An 18,109-nucleotide genomic window follows, 5' to 3' on the forward strand; every position below is an offset into this window, starting at 1 on the left:
CGTAACACCTAAGTCTACTGTAACTAACAGATCCAAAAGACCAAATATTTTCTGTACTTAATGCATTTGGCTGCACTCTGCACAATCAGTTTCAGTGCTTTCACTTATATTCAGTTAGTTTATTCTCACTATTGTCTATGTGGATCCTTCATACAGCAGCAGATGAGAGAGAAATAGTTTGTTTAAAAAAAAAAAAGATGACAGTGTGATTGTAAAACACAAAAATTGTCATGGAGAGTCAGGCAGGTGTCGCCTACAACTTTCAGCTTACTTTGTGAAATTTACGAGATTTCATATTAGCAGTGTTCTCGCTGGATATATGCATGCCTCCATAAGGTCATGAGTAAGGGAGGGAATGTGCAATGAATTTCTCTCTTATATTTTCTTCAGACTCATCTTGCCAAGATGTAAATCTGACTGGGCAAGGGGGCTCACAAGCAGTTTACAAGCAGTTTTTAAGTGTGAAAATGTTGGTGAAAATAGTAGATGGGGGAAGGTTGCTTTTTGCAATTCTAGAGGAGTGATGTTTCCTCACTGGCTTCAACAATGCTGCAGTTTGCGTGTGTGGTGTTTTTTTGTTTTTGTTTTTTTTTGCACAGCTCTATATTTGATCTATACATCTAATGATGTGATATTCACTCCAGAGACAGTACTGGAAGTAGCCACCTTGTTCCCTGCACTCTGAACCTCTGCTACTTTGTCAGAGTACTGTTGCTCTGTTCTACACTGAGAAATACATACAGGTTGGTTTTGAAACAGAGAAACCAGTCTAGAGAGAAGATTATGAAAGAGAAGTAGAAACAGGTTCTTTAAAAAGATATTGGTTATTATAGGAAAAACTGAAGGTTTGCAGAAAGGGTATATGGAACCTAGAAAGCATAAAATATCTAGAGATAGCAGAACAGACAGATTCTTTTATTCTTCTGGATTTACTTTCGTTATATTAATATTCCCATTGCAAAGCTCTGTAAGTGGATGTTTACAATTCAGCAATAAATATTCATTACAGCTAAAACGTCTCTTGCTAGGCCAGGTTGTGCTTTAAAAGCAAGGCCCTGAGTTGAGGATGGTACAGAGCTTCCCTGTGCTAGGGAGAGCTCAGAGAGTCATAAAGCAACCTGGAGCTCCCCAGCATGCAGGGAGAGTGTACATACTTGTACTACCCTTTGAGTATTATGTGCATCCAACTGCGACCAAGGCGGGGAGAGATCCTAGAAGGGAGACCATGGCCTTGCATCCTCCCAAACATTTTGGTGTGGCTTGTGCCCCAAGCGATGGTAATAGCACACAGTCTCTGTGTTTAGGAGAAGGCTGGCACTGCAATTGTTGCTGGTCCCTGTGACGCTTCCTGGGGGTACCCAGGGTTTTAAGGCATAGACTCATAGACTCTAGGACTGGAAGGGACCTCGAGAGGTCATCGAGTCCAGTCCCCTGTCCTCATGGCAGGACCACATACTGTCTAGACCATCCCTAATAGACATTTATCTAACCTACTCTTAAATATCTCCAGAGATGGAGATTCCACAACTTCCCTAGGCAATCTATTCCAGTGTTTAACTACCCTGACAGTTAGGAACTTTTTCCTAATGTCCAACCTAAATCTCCCTTGCTGCAGTTTAAGCCCATTGCTTCTTGTTCTATCATTGGAGGCTAAGGTGAACAAGTTTTCTCCCTCCTCCTGATGACGCCCTTTTAGATACCTGAAAACTGCTATCATGTCCCCTCTCAGTCTTCTCTTTTCCAAACTAAACAAACCCAATTGTTTCAGCCTTCCTTCATAGGTCATGTTCTCAAGACCTTTAATCATTCTTGCTGCTCTTCTCTGGACCCTCTCCAATTTCTCCACATCTTTCTTGAAATGCGGTGCCCAGAACTGGACACAATACTCCAGTTGAGGCCTAACCAGCGCAGAGTAAAGCGGAAGAATGACTTCTCGTGTCTTGTTTACAACACACCTGTTAATGCATCCCAGAATCATGTTTGCTTTTTTTGCAACAGTATCACACTGTTGACTCATATTAAGCTTGTGGTCCACTATGACCCCTAGATCTCTTTCTGCCATACTCCTTCCTAGACAGTCTCTTCCCATTCTGTATGTGTGAAACTGATTGTTCCTTCCTAAGTGGAGCACTTTGCATTTATCTTTATTGAACTTCATCCTGTTTACCTCAGACCATCTTGTTACCACCTGCCTTTAGAGTGAGGAAGCTTTGCCCATGCCTTCTGGGGTCAGCTCCCCAACTCCATGGGCCAGCCTTAGGTCTACGAAGGCCCTGCTGCTTCTCTACAGATTAGCACACTTCAAACACCCGAGTCTTCCAAGCATCGCCCTCAAGTGTCCAGCCCCTGTTCCACTGGACGCTCTCAGTATTCACAGATCAGCTGCTTCCAAAGAAACAGTACACCTGTGCTTACCAGGTACACCTCAGATCACTGCTCTGCTTAACACGCACCACTTATACTTTATTTCTCAGTAAACGTATATAAGCTTATGTACAAATCAGAGATTCAAGTATTATCAAGTAGTAGTATTGGAAACATATATGGCTACATATGAAATAAAATTATAACATGCATTCTAGAACCTAGACTTAATTAACAAGATATTTTCATGTCTAAACTATTGCTCACCAGTGCTTTACACCTAGGCTTGTTGTGACCCTTCTTTCATGAGATACAATATGCTGTCAGTTTGCCTCCTCGGTGAAGGATCATGTGCTTCTTTGCATTCCCTGACATACCAGTTTAATCCTTTTGGGTGTCCTGTTTATGACTAAAATCATTTTCCCCCACACTCCGTTTTTTTTTTTTCCCTGTAGATTTTCTCTTGTAGATTGTGAAATCTTTTGACTGGTATTTGGCTCAGTATGCGAAAGGCATCCTTTTTTGAGGCATACAATACTCTCGTGTCTAGACAGAGAGAGAAGCGTCTGTTATCTCCTGTTGGAAGAGAACATGTAATGTCAGGTGGTGACATGCCTCAGACAGGTTCTGTTCAGGCATCTGTTCAGGTAGATGTCTGTCTCTCTGTTTGGTCATTGTGTGTTGCACAAGGTATGTCTGTTTACATACAGAGTCAGCAGCTAACCAAGACTGCAAAATCGACAAGTAGATCGATGTGCAGGAAGGAATACGGTGCAGGAGTGTGTCCAGTTTATGAATGAAGATAAGAGACTGTTTTGATATATCTGGGGTTTCAAAGAGATGCCCAGTATTCTTTACCTACATGACAAGCTGGAAGCACATTCTGTCTCATGAAAAAAGGATCATAGCCAGGCCAGGCTGAAAAATGTTGGAAGGCCTTTAGAGTGAAGTTTGCTTGATACGACATAGAAGTATCTAGTTAAATAAGTATAGGTTATAGAATGCATGTTATGATTTTATTTTATATGTAACCATTTGTTTTCAATATTTGTATTTGCTATCATTTGAATCTCTTCTCTTTATTAAATAAACTTTTGCTTGTTTTCACTATGAACATATCTAAGTGCTGTGTGTAAAATGGAGCAGTGATCTGACATGAAACTAGTAGCTGGAGTGTACTCCTTCTTTGGAAGCAGTGAATCTGTGAATACTGTGAGTGTCCAGTGGAGCCGAGTCTGGATACTCCAGGGAGATGCTCAGGGATTGGAGTGTGCCTATCGCTAACCTGCAGAGGGATATTGGAGCCTGCATATGTTGAGAGTGGAGTATATGTCAGGGGTAGGCAACCTATGGCATGCGTGACAAAGGTGGCACACGAGCTGATTTTGCGTGGCACTCATGCTGCCTGGGTCCTGGCCACCGGTCCAGGGGGCTCTGCATTTTAATTTAATTTTAAATGAAGTCTTCTTAAACATTTTAAAAACCTTATTTACTTTGCATACAACAATCGTTTAGTTATATATTATAGACTTCTAGAAAGAGACCTTCTAAAAACGTTAAAATAATACTGGCATGTGAAACCTTAAATTTATTAGAGTGAATAAATGAAGACTCGGTACCCCACTTCTGAAAGGTTGCCAAACCCTGATATATGTGTTGCCCATGGATGATGGAGTTAGGGAGCTGATCTCCAGTAGGCACAAACAAGGCTTCTTCACGCTGAGGGCAGGTAGTAACAAAGTGCCTCACAATCCTGGGTACCCTGGGAAATGTCACAACAGTGGATTCCACTTTCAGCAGATTCTGGCAAATTTGGCCCCATCCTATGCAATGACCTAGGTAAGGGACTTCGGCTGTACCTATGTTACATTTTGACTGTAAGATTTGCATCTTTGACCTTCTTCAGGACAATCCCAAGTGGTTTTTATGATCTGTCCAGAAGATGGCGCTGTCATCTATGTAGGCTAAAGCAAAATCCTGGACCTAGCTAACATCTGGTTAACAAGCCTCTGAAATATGGCTCCTGCATTAATTAACCAAAAGGGCAACACTTGGGACTCTTTTTAAGTTCAGAATCAGTCATGGAGGCGTGTGTTTTTTTTCTGCTCTTCACTGTCTAAGGGAATATTATAGCACCCTTTTGTTAATCCATGGTGCTCAGGAACTTTGCCCTGCTAGAGTGTCTAGCATGTCATTGATTTTGGGCCTAGAGTATGCATCAGGAATAGTGATAGCATGAAGCTTTCTATAACCAACAAAAATCTTAGACCCATTTATTTTTAGGAACCATAACAACTGGAGATGCCCAGGGATTGTTTGACTCTGCAATTATTTCCATTTCCAGCATGCTTGCTATCTCCTTACTTACCTGCTCCTGCATTTTACCAATCATCCAGCATGCTCTGGTGAGTGCAGGCTGTGCTCCTACAGTGTTAATCTTATAGACCATCTTGTGAGTCAGGCCTGGCCTGCTGGAAAATATCTGCTGATGACTTTGCTGCACAGCCTTAATCTCTTGATTTTTTTCAGTCCTGGTTAACCCTTTATATAGATTAGTGCTCTCTAGTGCAGTGTCACTATGGCATTCAGTCACCAAAGCAATAAGAGGAGCTGTCTTAAAGTCCTTCTCTACACTGCTTATCATGTTTACAATGGCTTCATGTTTGTGATACACAGTTAACTGGTTTATATGCACAGTTTGAGGTGCAACCCTGCTTTGGGCCCTTTGTATGTTTTAAGTAACATCTTTAACCCTTTATACCATCTCAAGTTCTGCAAGGTGTACTTTATTACAAGGAGTAACACCAGTACTAAATCCCCCACATGAAATGATCACAGGTATTGCGATCGTAGCATTCTTTCTGAGCTGCCTGTCTTTTTGTGAGGTTTTGCTGCGCTATCCCCTTCATGGATTTTAAATCTTCCCATAACCACTGCACATACTGAGCCACCAATTCCCCTTCTGTTTCCGTGCTATCTTCCTAGGAGTCTCTAATGAGACCCAGGGCATCTCTGACATTTCTCCCACACTGGAGGTCAAATGGGGCGTGTGATGGGTTCGGTCACAGAGACCTCCTTGGGACTATCACCTGATGTGCTGAAATTACCTCTGATCCCATTTTCCCTGCCAGCCTGGGACTCCAGAACCCTGCCCTGTTGAGCCAGGCACGCTAGCCTACTGCAACACAGACCCAGGGTCTGAACCACACCCCCAAAGCTGCAGATTTAACTGAAAACATCTTAGCAAGTACTCCTGTCTCCAGCACCCAGACTCCAATGGGATCCAAACACCAAATGAATCCGTTTTACTCTGTATAAAGCTTATATGGGGTAAACTCATAAATTGTCTGCCCTCTATAATACTGATAGAGAGACATGCACAACTGTTTGCGCCCCTCCCCCCCCCGTATTAATCACTTACTTTGAGTTACCTAATAAACAAAAGTGACTTTATTAAGTATAAAAAGTAGGATTTAAGTGGTTCCAAGTAATAACAGACAGAACAAAGTAAAGTTACCAAGCAAAATAAAACAAAACATGCAGATCTAAGCCTAATTAAGAAACTGAATACAGGTAAATCTCACCCTCAGAGATGTTCCAATAAGTTTTTCCACAGACTCGACTTCTTCCTAGTTTGGGCCCAGTCCTTTCCCCTGGTACAGACCTTGTTAGTTCCAGCAGGCGTCTTAGGTGAAAAGCAGGGGATTCCACATGACTGGGACCCCTTTGTTTTGTTCCACCCCCATTTATAGCTTTAGCACAAGGCAGGAATCCTTTGTCTCTCTCTGGGTTCTCACTCCTCCTTCTAAATGGAAAAGCACCAGGTTAAAGATGGATTACAGTGTCATGTGACATGTTCACGTGTCATGTGACATGTTCACATGTCCTGTGAGACCCCAGCCTTCATTCTTCCAGTGCTGGCCTGCACGTACCCAAGAAGTTTTGCAAGTATACAGAGTCATTCACAACCAGTTGTTAATGGCCTACACTTTGCATAATTACAATAGGACTTCAGAGTAATACTTTATATTTCTAGTTTTAGATACAAGAGTGATACATACATACAAATAGGATGAACACCTTCAGTAGATTATAAGCTTTGTAATGATACCTTACAAGAGACCTTTTGCATGAGCAGTGTTCCAATTACATTATATTCACACTCATTAGCATATTTTTATAAAGCATTATGAAGTGCATTGTCACAGGGCGAATGCTGTGGATTCTTGGGGTACCTTCTGGTAAGTAAATAGGGTAACGTATCCCAGTCACTTGCCTTTTTGTTTACATACATTCTCAGCATAGATTTTAGGGTCCTGTTGAACTTATCAACTAAACAATTTGTTTTTGGGTGATATGGGACAGATGTCAGCTGTTTTACCCTTCCATAATTCACCAAATAGCTGGGACATGAAATGTAATGCCTGATCTGATAAGATCTGTTTTGGGAAACCCACGCTGCTGAATATAAAGAACAGTGCTTCAGCAGCTGTTAATAGATTCTAAAGCCAGAAAGGACCATTATGATCATCTAGCCTGACTTGTATAATGCAGGCAATAGACCTTCACCAAAATAATTCCTAGAACATATCTTTTCAAAAACCATCCAATCCTGATTTTAAAATTGTCAGTGACGGAGAATCCACCATGACCCTTGGTAAATTGTTCCACTGATTAATTATTCTTGCTGTTTCAGATTCCATATTAGACAGAGTAACTGCTTCTGGATACCTGGTTGCAAAATCAACCCCAGTAATATCAATCTTTGTCCATTATGGGTTGGCCTGCGTCTGAGCCGTGTGATATCCATAGCAACTCTGAAAAATGCTGCTTTGATCACTGGTAAAGGATGCACAGGAGCCTTGCAGAGACCTACAGGCTCTCTCCACTTTGACATAAATCTTGCAGTATCCCTTATCTCATTTTGAATATTGGGCAAATAGAAATTTTTCTTTTGTCTTTCCCAAGTAACCTGCAGATGGTTAGTCTTGAGCTAGTAACATTGACTTCACATGATGCTTTGAAGGCATGATCAATTGTCCTGGAGAGCCCTACAAACTGCTTTTTATTGCCCACTATGGCCTCCCTATAAATCCTCCCCTCTTCTATAAAGAACCTCACCTTGGTTTTTTTTTCTGAGGCATTATTGAGCATGGCCTCCCTTATGCTCTCCATGGAGGTGTCTGCACTGTGTTCTGCAGCAACCTCCATTTGTTTTTTTTCTTGCACAGAGAGATGTTTTAGGCAAGGAGGGGAGTGACTCCTGCCTCCCCTCTCCTGGAGAGACATCGTTACCTTCTGCTAATAAAACTGTTGAAGACTCCTCTTCCCTCTCAACTATCTATTCTTCTTCAGGCTTACCTTTGGAAACTTAGGGACATATTCCTCTTGCTCTGAGTCACAATATTAACAGCTTTGGGTAGTGATAGTATGTCATTTCCCACCAATAAATCAGCTGGTAACATTTTAAGAATCCCCATAGTCAGAGTACGTTGTAAGCCTTCCCATTCTAATTCAATGTGAGCTAAAGGCGCTGTGGTTCTAAAGTGCCCTAAGGCAAGGAGTTTTACCTCCTCCCTTGGGGGCATATCATCCTCCTTAATCACATCCCTCCTGACTAGAGATCTGGCTACCAGTGTCTCCACCCTGGCACACTTTACTGTTTGCTTTGTCCTCTTTAATGAACTCATTGTCTACCACCAGGAGGTCAGATCAGATAAAATTAACTAGAACCTCCTCTGAGACCACTTAAGTCTCTGACTCGAGCGTAGCCGCATTAACCTGCATGGACTAAGCATTGTCTTGGACTCCCAAGCCTTGGGGCATTGTTTCTTCTTGTGTTCAAGGGACCCACGTAAGAAGCACTTTCTTGGGCCAGTACCTTGGGCTGGGGTCCAATAATTAGGGCTACAAGGAGGGAACCTGTGGTGGGGTGATGTGTGTTTAGTGCCCTCTCCTCCCTCCTTTTCACCTTGAACAAACTAGGGACCCCCTTTTATGCCAGGCGTTTGGCCTTCCCTTTGGGACCTGTGCACTGTGAATGGTCTTGTATGCAAAAGTCACCTGCTCTGGTTACCTCTTCCACAGTTATTAGGGATTTTTCCCATACTTCTGCCCTCATCTCATCAAAGCAGATTTCAAATAACTGTTCCTGAGCAAACAGATCTACCAATTTGTGATTAGTTTCTGTCCCTTTTCTCAAATAATCACCCATTTATGAAACACATTCCCTGTGACTTAATTTATCAAATAGTTGATGTTTGTAAACTTTAGGCGATATGCCTCTGCAGTAATTTGAAAACTTTTTAAACACAAGGCCCTTAAACAGATTGTACAGCATAGCTTCATTTACATCATTATATCATTAATCACTTTTAAGGCTTTACCAGTCAGTTTGGGAGGTAAGATGGTCATTCTTTGAGGTTATTGGGGAATTTGTGTATCCTGTGTATCCTTCTGAAGGCAGTTCAATAGTCTTCAATGCTATCCGTCTCCCTGTTGTTCGGGCACAGTCTCTCCCAGCTGTGAGATCCCTTGGGATGCGTACCTGTGGGCTGAAGTTTCTGTCCTTGTATTTCCAGCTTTTTAAACTTGTGCTGCCTTTCCATCTCCCTTTCTTGGGCAGCTGCTACCTGCCTTAGATTATCTGCTACCCACTGTTGCTTCTCTGATTTTCTTGGGCATTGTGCTTCCCGTCTTCCAGTTCTAGTAGTCTGTGATGGGCCTCCTCTGGTGCTACTTTCTCTGCCTCCTGCTACTGCTTCTCTGCTAGTATCTCCCTTTCCTGTGCTCTCTCCTTGGCTTCCTGCTCTCTGTCCCCTCTGCTATTTCCAGTTTTTGAGTTCTGTTCTGGCCAACTCTAACTTTGAGGCTTCTGCCCAGTTGGGAACTGTGCTAGGCTAGTTTCCTGAGCCTGCACCCTGCTAAACAGTTCTACCTGATGCTTATCATATTCCATGAGTAAAGCTCTCATCCCCTGTCCTGTTTTCCCTGTAGTTTCCAAGCCACAGTCTGCAAAGAGTTTTTCCAGCTGCGAATTAGTATGTTTAGCATATGTCTCTGACTTACTCATCATGTCCTTTCCTTTGTTCTATTTCCCCTACCCAAAATAAACAAATGGAAGATGATAGGTAAAGAAAAAGGTTATAGATTGTTTCCAACCTTCTCAGTATTAATATAATCTGACATATGTGCCTGGACTGTGACCTTTGGCTAAACAGCAAACGAGATGTAGATCCTGCGACTCCCCCACTGTGATGCTTCCCAGAGGTAGCTAGAATTGAGGCACCTCACTGCCATCTGCCCGTAGCGTGATGAAGCCATGTCTGTGCCTGCTGGGGGTTAGCACCTCAGCCCCATCGGCCACTGGCAACACAAACATTCACCTCTAGATGTACGCAGGCCCTGCTGTCTCTCTACAGGTTAGCAATAGACACGCCACAATCTCTGAGCGTCTCCCTGGAGATTCCAGCATCTGTTTCACTGAACACTCTTAGTATTCACCAATCCTCTACTTCCAAAGAAACAGTACATCTCAAAAACAATGAGGAGTCCGGCAGCACCTTAAAGACTAACGGATTTATTTGGGCATAAGTTTTTGTGGGTAAAAAACCCACCATGCATCTGAAGAAATGGGTTTTTTACCCACGAGAGCTTATGCCCAACTAAATCTGTTAGTCTTTAAGATGCCACTAGACTCCTCTTTGTTTTTGTGGATATAGACTAACACGGCCACCCCTCTGATATGGTACACCTCAACTCATCACTTCCACCACAGATCACCGCTCCCCTTAAAACATCGCACTTGTATGTTTATAGAGAAACCAAATATGAAGTTTATTTAACAAAGCACAGAGATTGAAGGATTAGTAAGTAGAAGTAATGGAAACAAATGATCACGTATAAAATAAAATCATAACATGCATTCTAGAATCTTGCCTTAATTAACTAGATATTCTCATGTTTAATAAAATATTGCTCTCCAGCGCTTTACAACAGGCTGGCTGTGGTGACTCCCTTTCATGAGATGCAACACGCTGTCAGCATGCCTCCGCAGTGAAGCGTCCTGAGTGTTTCTTTGCATCCTGATATATCAGGCTAATCCTTTGATCTTAGCCATAAACAGGACACTCCTGCTGGTTCCCATCACCCTCATAGATGTTCTCTTGTAGATTTTTTATTTATTTATTTTTTTACTGTTATCTGACTCAGTATGCAAATAAGCATCCCTTGTGAGGCATGCAGTACACAGCACTCTTGTGGTCAGACAGAGAAAAGTGTCTGTTACCTGGGACATGTTCCTTTCAGAGAGGAGGTATGTCACCTCCTAGGGACCTTCCTTAGTTCCCAGACTTTAAGAACATGCTTTTTAGTATACATACCTAATTCCTTAAATATTATCCATGCATACGTTTCACAATGATTATGATGATCAGTGGCCTCTTGGCTCTCACCAGGTACCTCACACACCACCCTTTGGTGAACTATTACACATATATCTGACCCATGGGATCTCTCTGAAACCCTGTGCATCCCCAGTATCCTCTGCCAGTTGGTACTATGGCATCCCTGGGTCACACCACCCTTGTGCACCCACAATCCGGTTTATAGTGTGAGAGATTATTTTATAATTAAAAAAAAATCAATATAGCAGTTTTAGATTTACCCTAGAAGAGTTTCTGAAACAGTTTTCAAAATTTGTCACCATTAAAAAGGTTTGAAAAAGACTTATGAAAATGTGATTTAAGGTCCTGATTCTGTAAAGCACGTAAGCATGTACTTATGTGTCGTTGTCTTCTGTGGGGCTTAAGCATGTACTTAGGCCCAGATTCATCAAAGGGTTTATATTGCCTTTGTTTTTCAAAATACACAATCGTTGAGATTTAACTTTGAAAAGTGGCTGTTTCCTTTACAAAGATAGTTTGGAACACATTAAATTTTATATGGATTTTTATGGCGTGCGTTTGTGTATGCTATAGGAATATGCATTTTGTTTAGGACCCAATCCTGCTGTCCCTTGTTGGCAAAAGCTCCCCTTGGGCATTTAAAACGAGCAAATTCCAGGACATTTAGAGATAAGGTGGAAGTTCTGGGTTGTGGAGTAAATTCAAATTTTGCTCTCCATAAACTCAACCCTCTGAGATTAGGTTTGGTATGGTAAGTTTACTCACTACTCAGATTTTTGGATATTTAGGCACAGTGGGGAAGAGTTTATGCATTTCTGCTTTTAACTATTTTTTTGCCTTTACTAGTTTAAGCTGGGCAGTCATGGTGCTTTAATGTATTTTTAAAGGAATATCGTTAACATAAAATTAAAAAAACCCTTTATTTGTTACTAATAGCACTTCAAATTACCCAAATGGAAAATTTTTTTAAATCTGATTTATATTTGAGCTAGTTTGTTGGTAGTACTGTGTTAATCACCATAGTATCCGAGGTCCTATTTTTCACCATATTTGCTGTTTGTTTACTTTTTTGCATTTTGCTTAATTTGGGCAATGAAACTATACTGCCGGTCAGTTTATTTCTGGTTCTCATGCTCTAGCATATGTTTGGCTTCACAGTACTGTAAGATGTTATATAATTGGAGATAAAAAACCTTTGTTAATTTAAAATACTTCTATGAAAAGATTTAATAAAACCGTTTGTATTTATATTAGATTAGACATTTTGTAAATGAAGAGAGCAAGATAAATTTTGGGCTGAATTAGTTCACATTATCTTTTATTTATTCATTTGAAGAGCATGCATGCATTCTAACATATTCTTATATTTTGTCTTTGATTAGTCAGTTAAAAATAACAGCAAAAACTTACTGTGGTTAACCTGATTAATTTTTCTGATAGGTAAGATGATTTGCTGTGTAGGAAAAACCTGTCCAGACATGCCACCTTATAATTGCATTTTTATTAAGGACAGTAAGAGGAAATTTAAAATGGTCATATGAATTTTTGGTGCCTGGAGCTGTAGCAGAACTCCTGTTCAAGGGAAGAGTTGGGAGTTTAAGACCTTTTCTCTTCTAGAAAAGTACACCAGTTTAACTAAACAGATTTTTAAATTTCTCTGGTTAAACTGGTGTAAACCCTTTTAATATGACACACTTAAATTGATTTATTCCTTTCTTAAGTTGATTTAGTCTTGGTAAGTTACTGACTGTAGCTAAATTGATGTAGGTAAAGGTTAAACTGATTTAAATGCATATGTTGGGGCTTTTTATCAGTTTAACTTGACTGACTTTTAAATCAACTTTAGTTAATTGCTTGTACTTTTCTAGCACAGATAACACCTCAAAAGGCATGGTTTGGAAGAATGAACCTAATGCTTATCTTGAAGGTTTTCTTGATCAAATGATCAAAGTATTTCATTTCCAATGACATTTTGGACATCCAAACAAATTGTCCAGGATTATCTATTTAATTCATGGTTTACACAAGACCATTTCCAGTTCTACTGTGGCTGGCTTTATTTGCCCATTCTTTTACTCTAGCTGTTGGAGGAGTACTTGTTCAGACATCAACATGGCCTTCTACTAATGAAATGTAAGATTACATTTTCCCCAGCTTTACAGATCAGAAGATAAATTAACAAACTACATAGATTTTCTAGGCCAGAACAGGACTATCTAAACTTTGTCCAGGTCAATATAATTTCTTTCATGTTAGCTCTTCACAGCATCAGTGGAAAGTCCATCAATTTTGAATTAATCTGAATTAAAGGAATGCAAAGACTGGTATCTTAAAAATAATACACTTTTGTCCTTGTCAATTAAATTCTCTATTTCTAAAGAAATTGGACAGGGATTAAGGTTTTATGGAGCAAATATGGGCTCCAGTGACATTGATGTAAAATTTGCTGATCAAAAATGTTTCTTGTCTATTTCCAGTATGTGGTGATAATGGCACTGCTTCTGATGCTAATTTGTAACTAAAGGTGATGGGATGAAGTGATGTAAGAGAGAGTGGTTTTCTAGCATGTTGTGTGGAATGTGATTGATGCATCTCAGTGCTATCTGCAGTGGGGTTAAACAGTGTGGCCTCTCTTTAGTTAGCATACCCCTTTGACTGAGGGAATTTTAGACTGCTAGCTGAGAATATTCTGCATGCATCTGAGAGTCTGGTGTTTGTTTACTTACCTATCGACTTGTTTGCAGTGTGACCTGCTCTGTAGAGGCGTGTTTTATTTCTAGTTTTTCTTATAAAGATGCCACCTGTTATATCTATCAGGTAAGCTGCTGCAGAGAAAAACTGTTCAGGTTTGGTGCGCCTTCCCTAATAAGGATATTCTCGGGAACCTAGGTTCTATTCTCTTCTATTAAACAAAACAAATCAACAAACCAGCCAGAGAGGCATCTAAAAACAAAAAGCCTTTTTTGAGTGATCATCATCCTTGGTAAGTCTGCACGTTCACTACAATATAGGTGTAAATGTAACACTTTAAAATGTCCATTATTTATCATGAAAGCTTGAAAGAGAGCAGAGAGCCTGGTATGTTGAAACCTTATATTGGCATACTTGTATGTGCGTTATTTAGTTCTGCATTACAGTAAACAAATTTGGCACAGTAACCAGAGCTGGCTAAAGTACCTCTCAGATCTGTGTCAGCATATAGTGTACTTGTTGGTATGCAACTGTCTGCAGAAGACTGTTCAGAGACACCAAGCTTCAGTTTTCTGTTTAGAAATTAAAGAGCTGAATATAGAGGAAGATATAGTCTGTACCCAAGGAGTTTACAACTGAAGGGCAAACTCCTGCCATTTAAATTGATGGGAGTTTTGCCATTTACTTCAGCTGCCCATGTTAGCAAGATAGCATGCCAATAGATGAAAGACACGAGATCTGACCAACAGAACATTGTGTGACCAGGAGAAGGAATCGTCAGAAAGTAGGGCAGCACTTATTTTCTGATTAATTGATGGGCTTTACCATGTTTTATTTAGTTTTTGCTTTATATACCTGCCAAGGCAAGTCTGTTTTTATTTATCTGTCCTAAATTATTGTGCTGTTGCACATTTCATACTAGAGATGCCTGTGTTTCAGTGGTGGATTAAGTAATTCTTGTGTAGTTTCAATGTTAATTTTACATTTGTAAAAGCTTTGGGATTAAAGGTGTTCTGTAAATGTAGGATCATTATCACAATTAACATCAACTTTTATACATGATTGAAAACGTTAAAAAGATGAGATTTTTACCTGGTGGCTTTACTGGTAAGTAACTGGTCGGGTTTTAGAAATCTAAAGATTTCTCCCCTACCCTTCCACCCTTACTTCGAGCACAGTTGCAAGCAGTCTTACCAGTTTTTGTAAAACAAAAGAATGTTCCTATGGAATACATGCATATTTTAACAGGAAAAAGATGACGTATATCTGGAGAGGGAAAAGTTATTGCTAGTTAATAGTGGCTTTTTAAGCTCTGGATATTTTTTTGAATTCTGTTTTAATTTTCTTGTCAGTATGACATTGGCTTGCAGAAAGAGCACTGTTGCAGATGTAATGCTTAGATTGCTGTTGGAAGATTTGTTTCCTAGTGGGGAAAAAAGAGAACTATTGAATGTGAGAATTAAAATCACCAAACTTTAATTGAAGACTTTTCTCAGGTATCAGTTTAAAGAATGGCTTTTTGCTTTGCTTTTATCAGTAATTGAATCTTTCTTTGATTTGTGTGTGACGCATATGTGCACTTAGAATCATAGAATATCTGGGTTAGAAAGGACCTCAGGAGGTCATCTGCTCCACCCCCTGCTCAAAGCAGGACCAGTCCCCAACTAAATCATCCACTTGGGTTCTTAAACTCTGTTGGAGTGGAACAAGGTAGAATTTTTATGTGCCCAGTTTTATTTCTTAAAGTGACAGCTATGGCATCGCAAAATGTCTGACAGCAATAGTGTCCTATAGTATCCAGTCAGGTCCTAAGTAGCTAGTGGCTTAACTATATTAATATTTGTTATTTATTAATGTCTGGAGGCCCCAGTTGGGGATCTGAGTTCCGCTGTGCTGGACACAGTACAAATGAGAAGTAAGAAAACAGTCTCTGTTCCAAACACTTTATAATCTAGGCTTATAACAAAATGGGACAGGATGGATGAAACAAACGGCTGGTGGGGTAGGGAAGTGGGAGAGCACTCCTCTCTATCTTAAGAAAATCTAGATATTGTCTATTTTATTACAAACCAAACCCTGAAGAATACTATCAGAAAGGTAAATTACAGTGGTGGTATTGTATACTGTGGCATTGAAACTGAACAGACTGCTTTTCTGGCATACATGAAGGCCAGTCTTGTTATGTTTACAGTCATATTAGCAGTTGTTGTCCAGAATGTATTTTCTGTGTGATGGCAAAAATAGGGTTATTGTCAACTTTAGTCCTTACTTCAATTGTTAAATTCTTATTGCACAACTTATTTTTTTTCCAAGAATCTTTATGGTTTTTTTGCATTTACAGGATCCGCGGCGAAACAATTCAGAGACTACATCGAGTCACAGCCATAGTCAGAGGCAGAACACAGGACACTTCAAATCCCCAGCTGGCAAACAGTTGCAAATTGACAGCCAGACACAAGATTTCAAACTTAATGAGTCTCTAGAGTCAAACACAAGACAGGTCACACCAATATATAGAAGTGACCCTGCTGATTGTTCACCACTAGACGATGCACAGTTTAAAGCTTTGAATACTATCCAAAAACATACCCACCATCAACTGCAGATGCTCAGAGCTAATTCCTTTGATGCTAGCATTGAGCTCCACTCACCCTTGTGTAAAAATATGGACAAATGTTCAATGGGATTGGTGGATGCCTCCAGTGCACCAACAGAAGAGGACGTGATTCTTTCATCTCAGAAGAAGCTGTCTACAGAAAAACCTTCTGTAGAAGTTGCCAAGCAGATTACTTCCATCACTTTTGCATCCCGTAAACTTTCCCAGTCTCCGGTAGCTTCTACTGTCCTTAGTGCCAGTCTCAGTGAAGATACTCTTCATGGTATAATGCCTTTTGAAATTGCATCTGTTAGTGCTAAAGAGCAGAGACCTGGCAAGCAACAAGTGGAAAGTCCTAAATCATGTCTTTCATCAAGCCCAACAGCCACTCACTCACTTGATAATGATTTTAAATTTAGTGCAGATAAAGACAGGTTTCAGCATATGCCCATTCCTGTTGGCAAACTTGGAACTTCTCAAGAAAAAGACATTTTTTCAGGTCAGGGTTCTAAAACCACATACACTGACCAAGGACTTACTCTAGTTGCAGATAGTGTTGAGGAAGCTGAATCTTCCACTCACAATATGCTTGGGTTGGGCAGACATAGTGCCAGATTTTCTGGGGTTGATCATGATATGAAATTTGATCAAGAAGTAAATAGATGTTATCAACCTCTTTCTGTGAGTCCTCATCAGCAAGGAAAGATGAATCTGTACAGCCAGGTTCCATTTGCAGATAGCTCAGAAGGTCCAGTTCATAGCCTACGAACCCTTTTGCTTAAAGACCATGATAATTTGTTGAAAAAGGAGGATAAACTGTCCTCTGATATGTTCTCTGTCAGCCAGAGAGATGTTGAGACCGGACATGCCAATGTGGTACATTGTTCCTTCCCAGATAAAACTTTAACCGCCATGCCTGAATCTCCTTCATCTCCAACCAGGAAAGCACTGTCTTGTGTCCACATAACTCTCTCCCCAAAACGCAATACTTCAGAACCGTTCAGTATATTGGACACTGAAGCTGAAATAAGAGCTAATGACAGACTTAAGACTGATGCTCAACAAATGCTTTCAAGCTCTCCCCCCAAAATTTTGTTAGAATCTGCCTCTAAATTATTAACTACTAAATCTATCCCAAAGGATCAAGGTTCTTCATATTTCCTAAAACCCTTATCTTCACAAGATTTAAGATATATGCCTCTGGAAAGTAGCCAGAGGGTACCATTCTCAGTGCAGGCTCACACCAGAGTTTTGGATTCATGTGGACATAATCTGCAGGATAATTTCAAAACCACAGTTTCTGCACAAACTGGAAAGGCAACATCTGATGCCATAACTCAGATAACAACAGAAAGTCCTGAAAAGACAACATTTTCAGCAGAGATATACGTTAGTACTGAAGATGGTGAAACCGGTACCTTTGGGTCCTCTCACCAGAGGGTATCTGAAATTGCTAACCTAGCAACTTCATCTCTGAACCACATTTTGCCTGCCCACAGGCCAGCTGGTGAGAAAATCAAAGTGTCTTCCATGAATCTACAATCTTTCCTCTTCCACACGTCACGTCAAATGTTTTGATTCTTGTGCACTTAGTGGGAGAAACACAAAGGGTTGTTTTTTTTAAATGCACTTATTTTTAATATTGATATTTAAAATGATGCATATTAGAAATCATAAGGGTGCTCACAGACTTATGAGTTGGCAGGTAACTAATTGGATATTACTCTGTGGGCAAAATAATTTATTTACACAGCTACTGAGAGACAATGTGGTAGTGATGGTATATACCCCAATAAAATCTGAACTAATGTGGCAGATTAACTCACATTGGTGCAGGCAGTGCAAATTGTACCTCTTTGCACCAGTGATTGTTGCTACACAATACAGGTGTATGTAGACTCATTCAGTTTCTATAATATTTCCTCTGTTCCAAACTCTGGGTCTGTACTCCTCTTTGAGATGTTGTGTAAAGTGACATCAGTCAATTGTGTGCATATGGAGTGAGAAGAGATCAGATGCCTTCAATATGTTTAAATGGGAATACAAAGATATC

The 18,109-nt window shown here is 40.3% G+C and overlaps 1 protein-coding gene across 7 annotated transcripts in view; it reads left to right on the plus strand.

The window, feature by feature from the left end:
* The window catches only part of ALMS1 (ALMS1 centrosome and basal body associated protein), a 145,034-nt gene that overhangs the window by 70,579 nt on the left and 56,346 nt on the right, over window positions 1-18,109 (plus strand). For all 7 annotated transcript variants that reach the window (XM_030563833.1, XM_030563827.1, XM_030563832.1 and 4 more), the window contains exon 9: window positions 15,802-17,563. In XM_030563833.1, coding sequence (XP_030419693.1) covers window positions 15,802-17,563 — 1,762 coding nt within the window. The remainder of the gene's footprint in view (window positions 1-15,801; window positions 17,564-18,109) is intronic.

The sequence above is a fragment of the Gopherus evgoodei genome, chromosome 5, assembly GCF_007399415.2.
Source record: "Gopherus evgoodei ecotype Sinaloan lineage chromosome 5, rGopEvg1_v1.p, whole genome shotgun sequence".
In the NCBI taxonomy this organism is placed as follows: domain Eukaryota; kingdom Metazoa; phylum Chordata; order Testudines; family Testudinidae; genus Gopherus; species Gopherus evgoodei.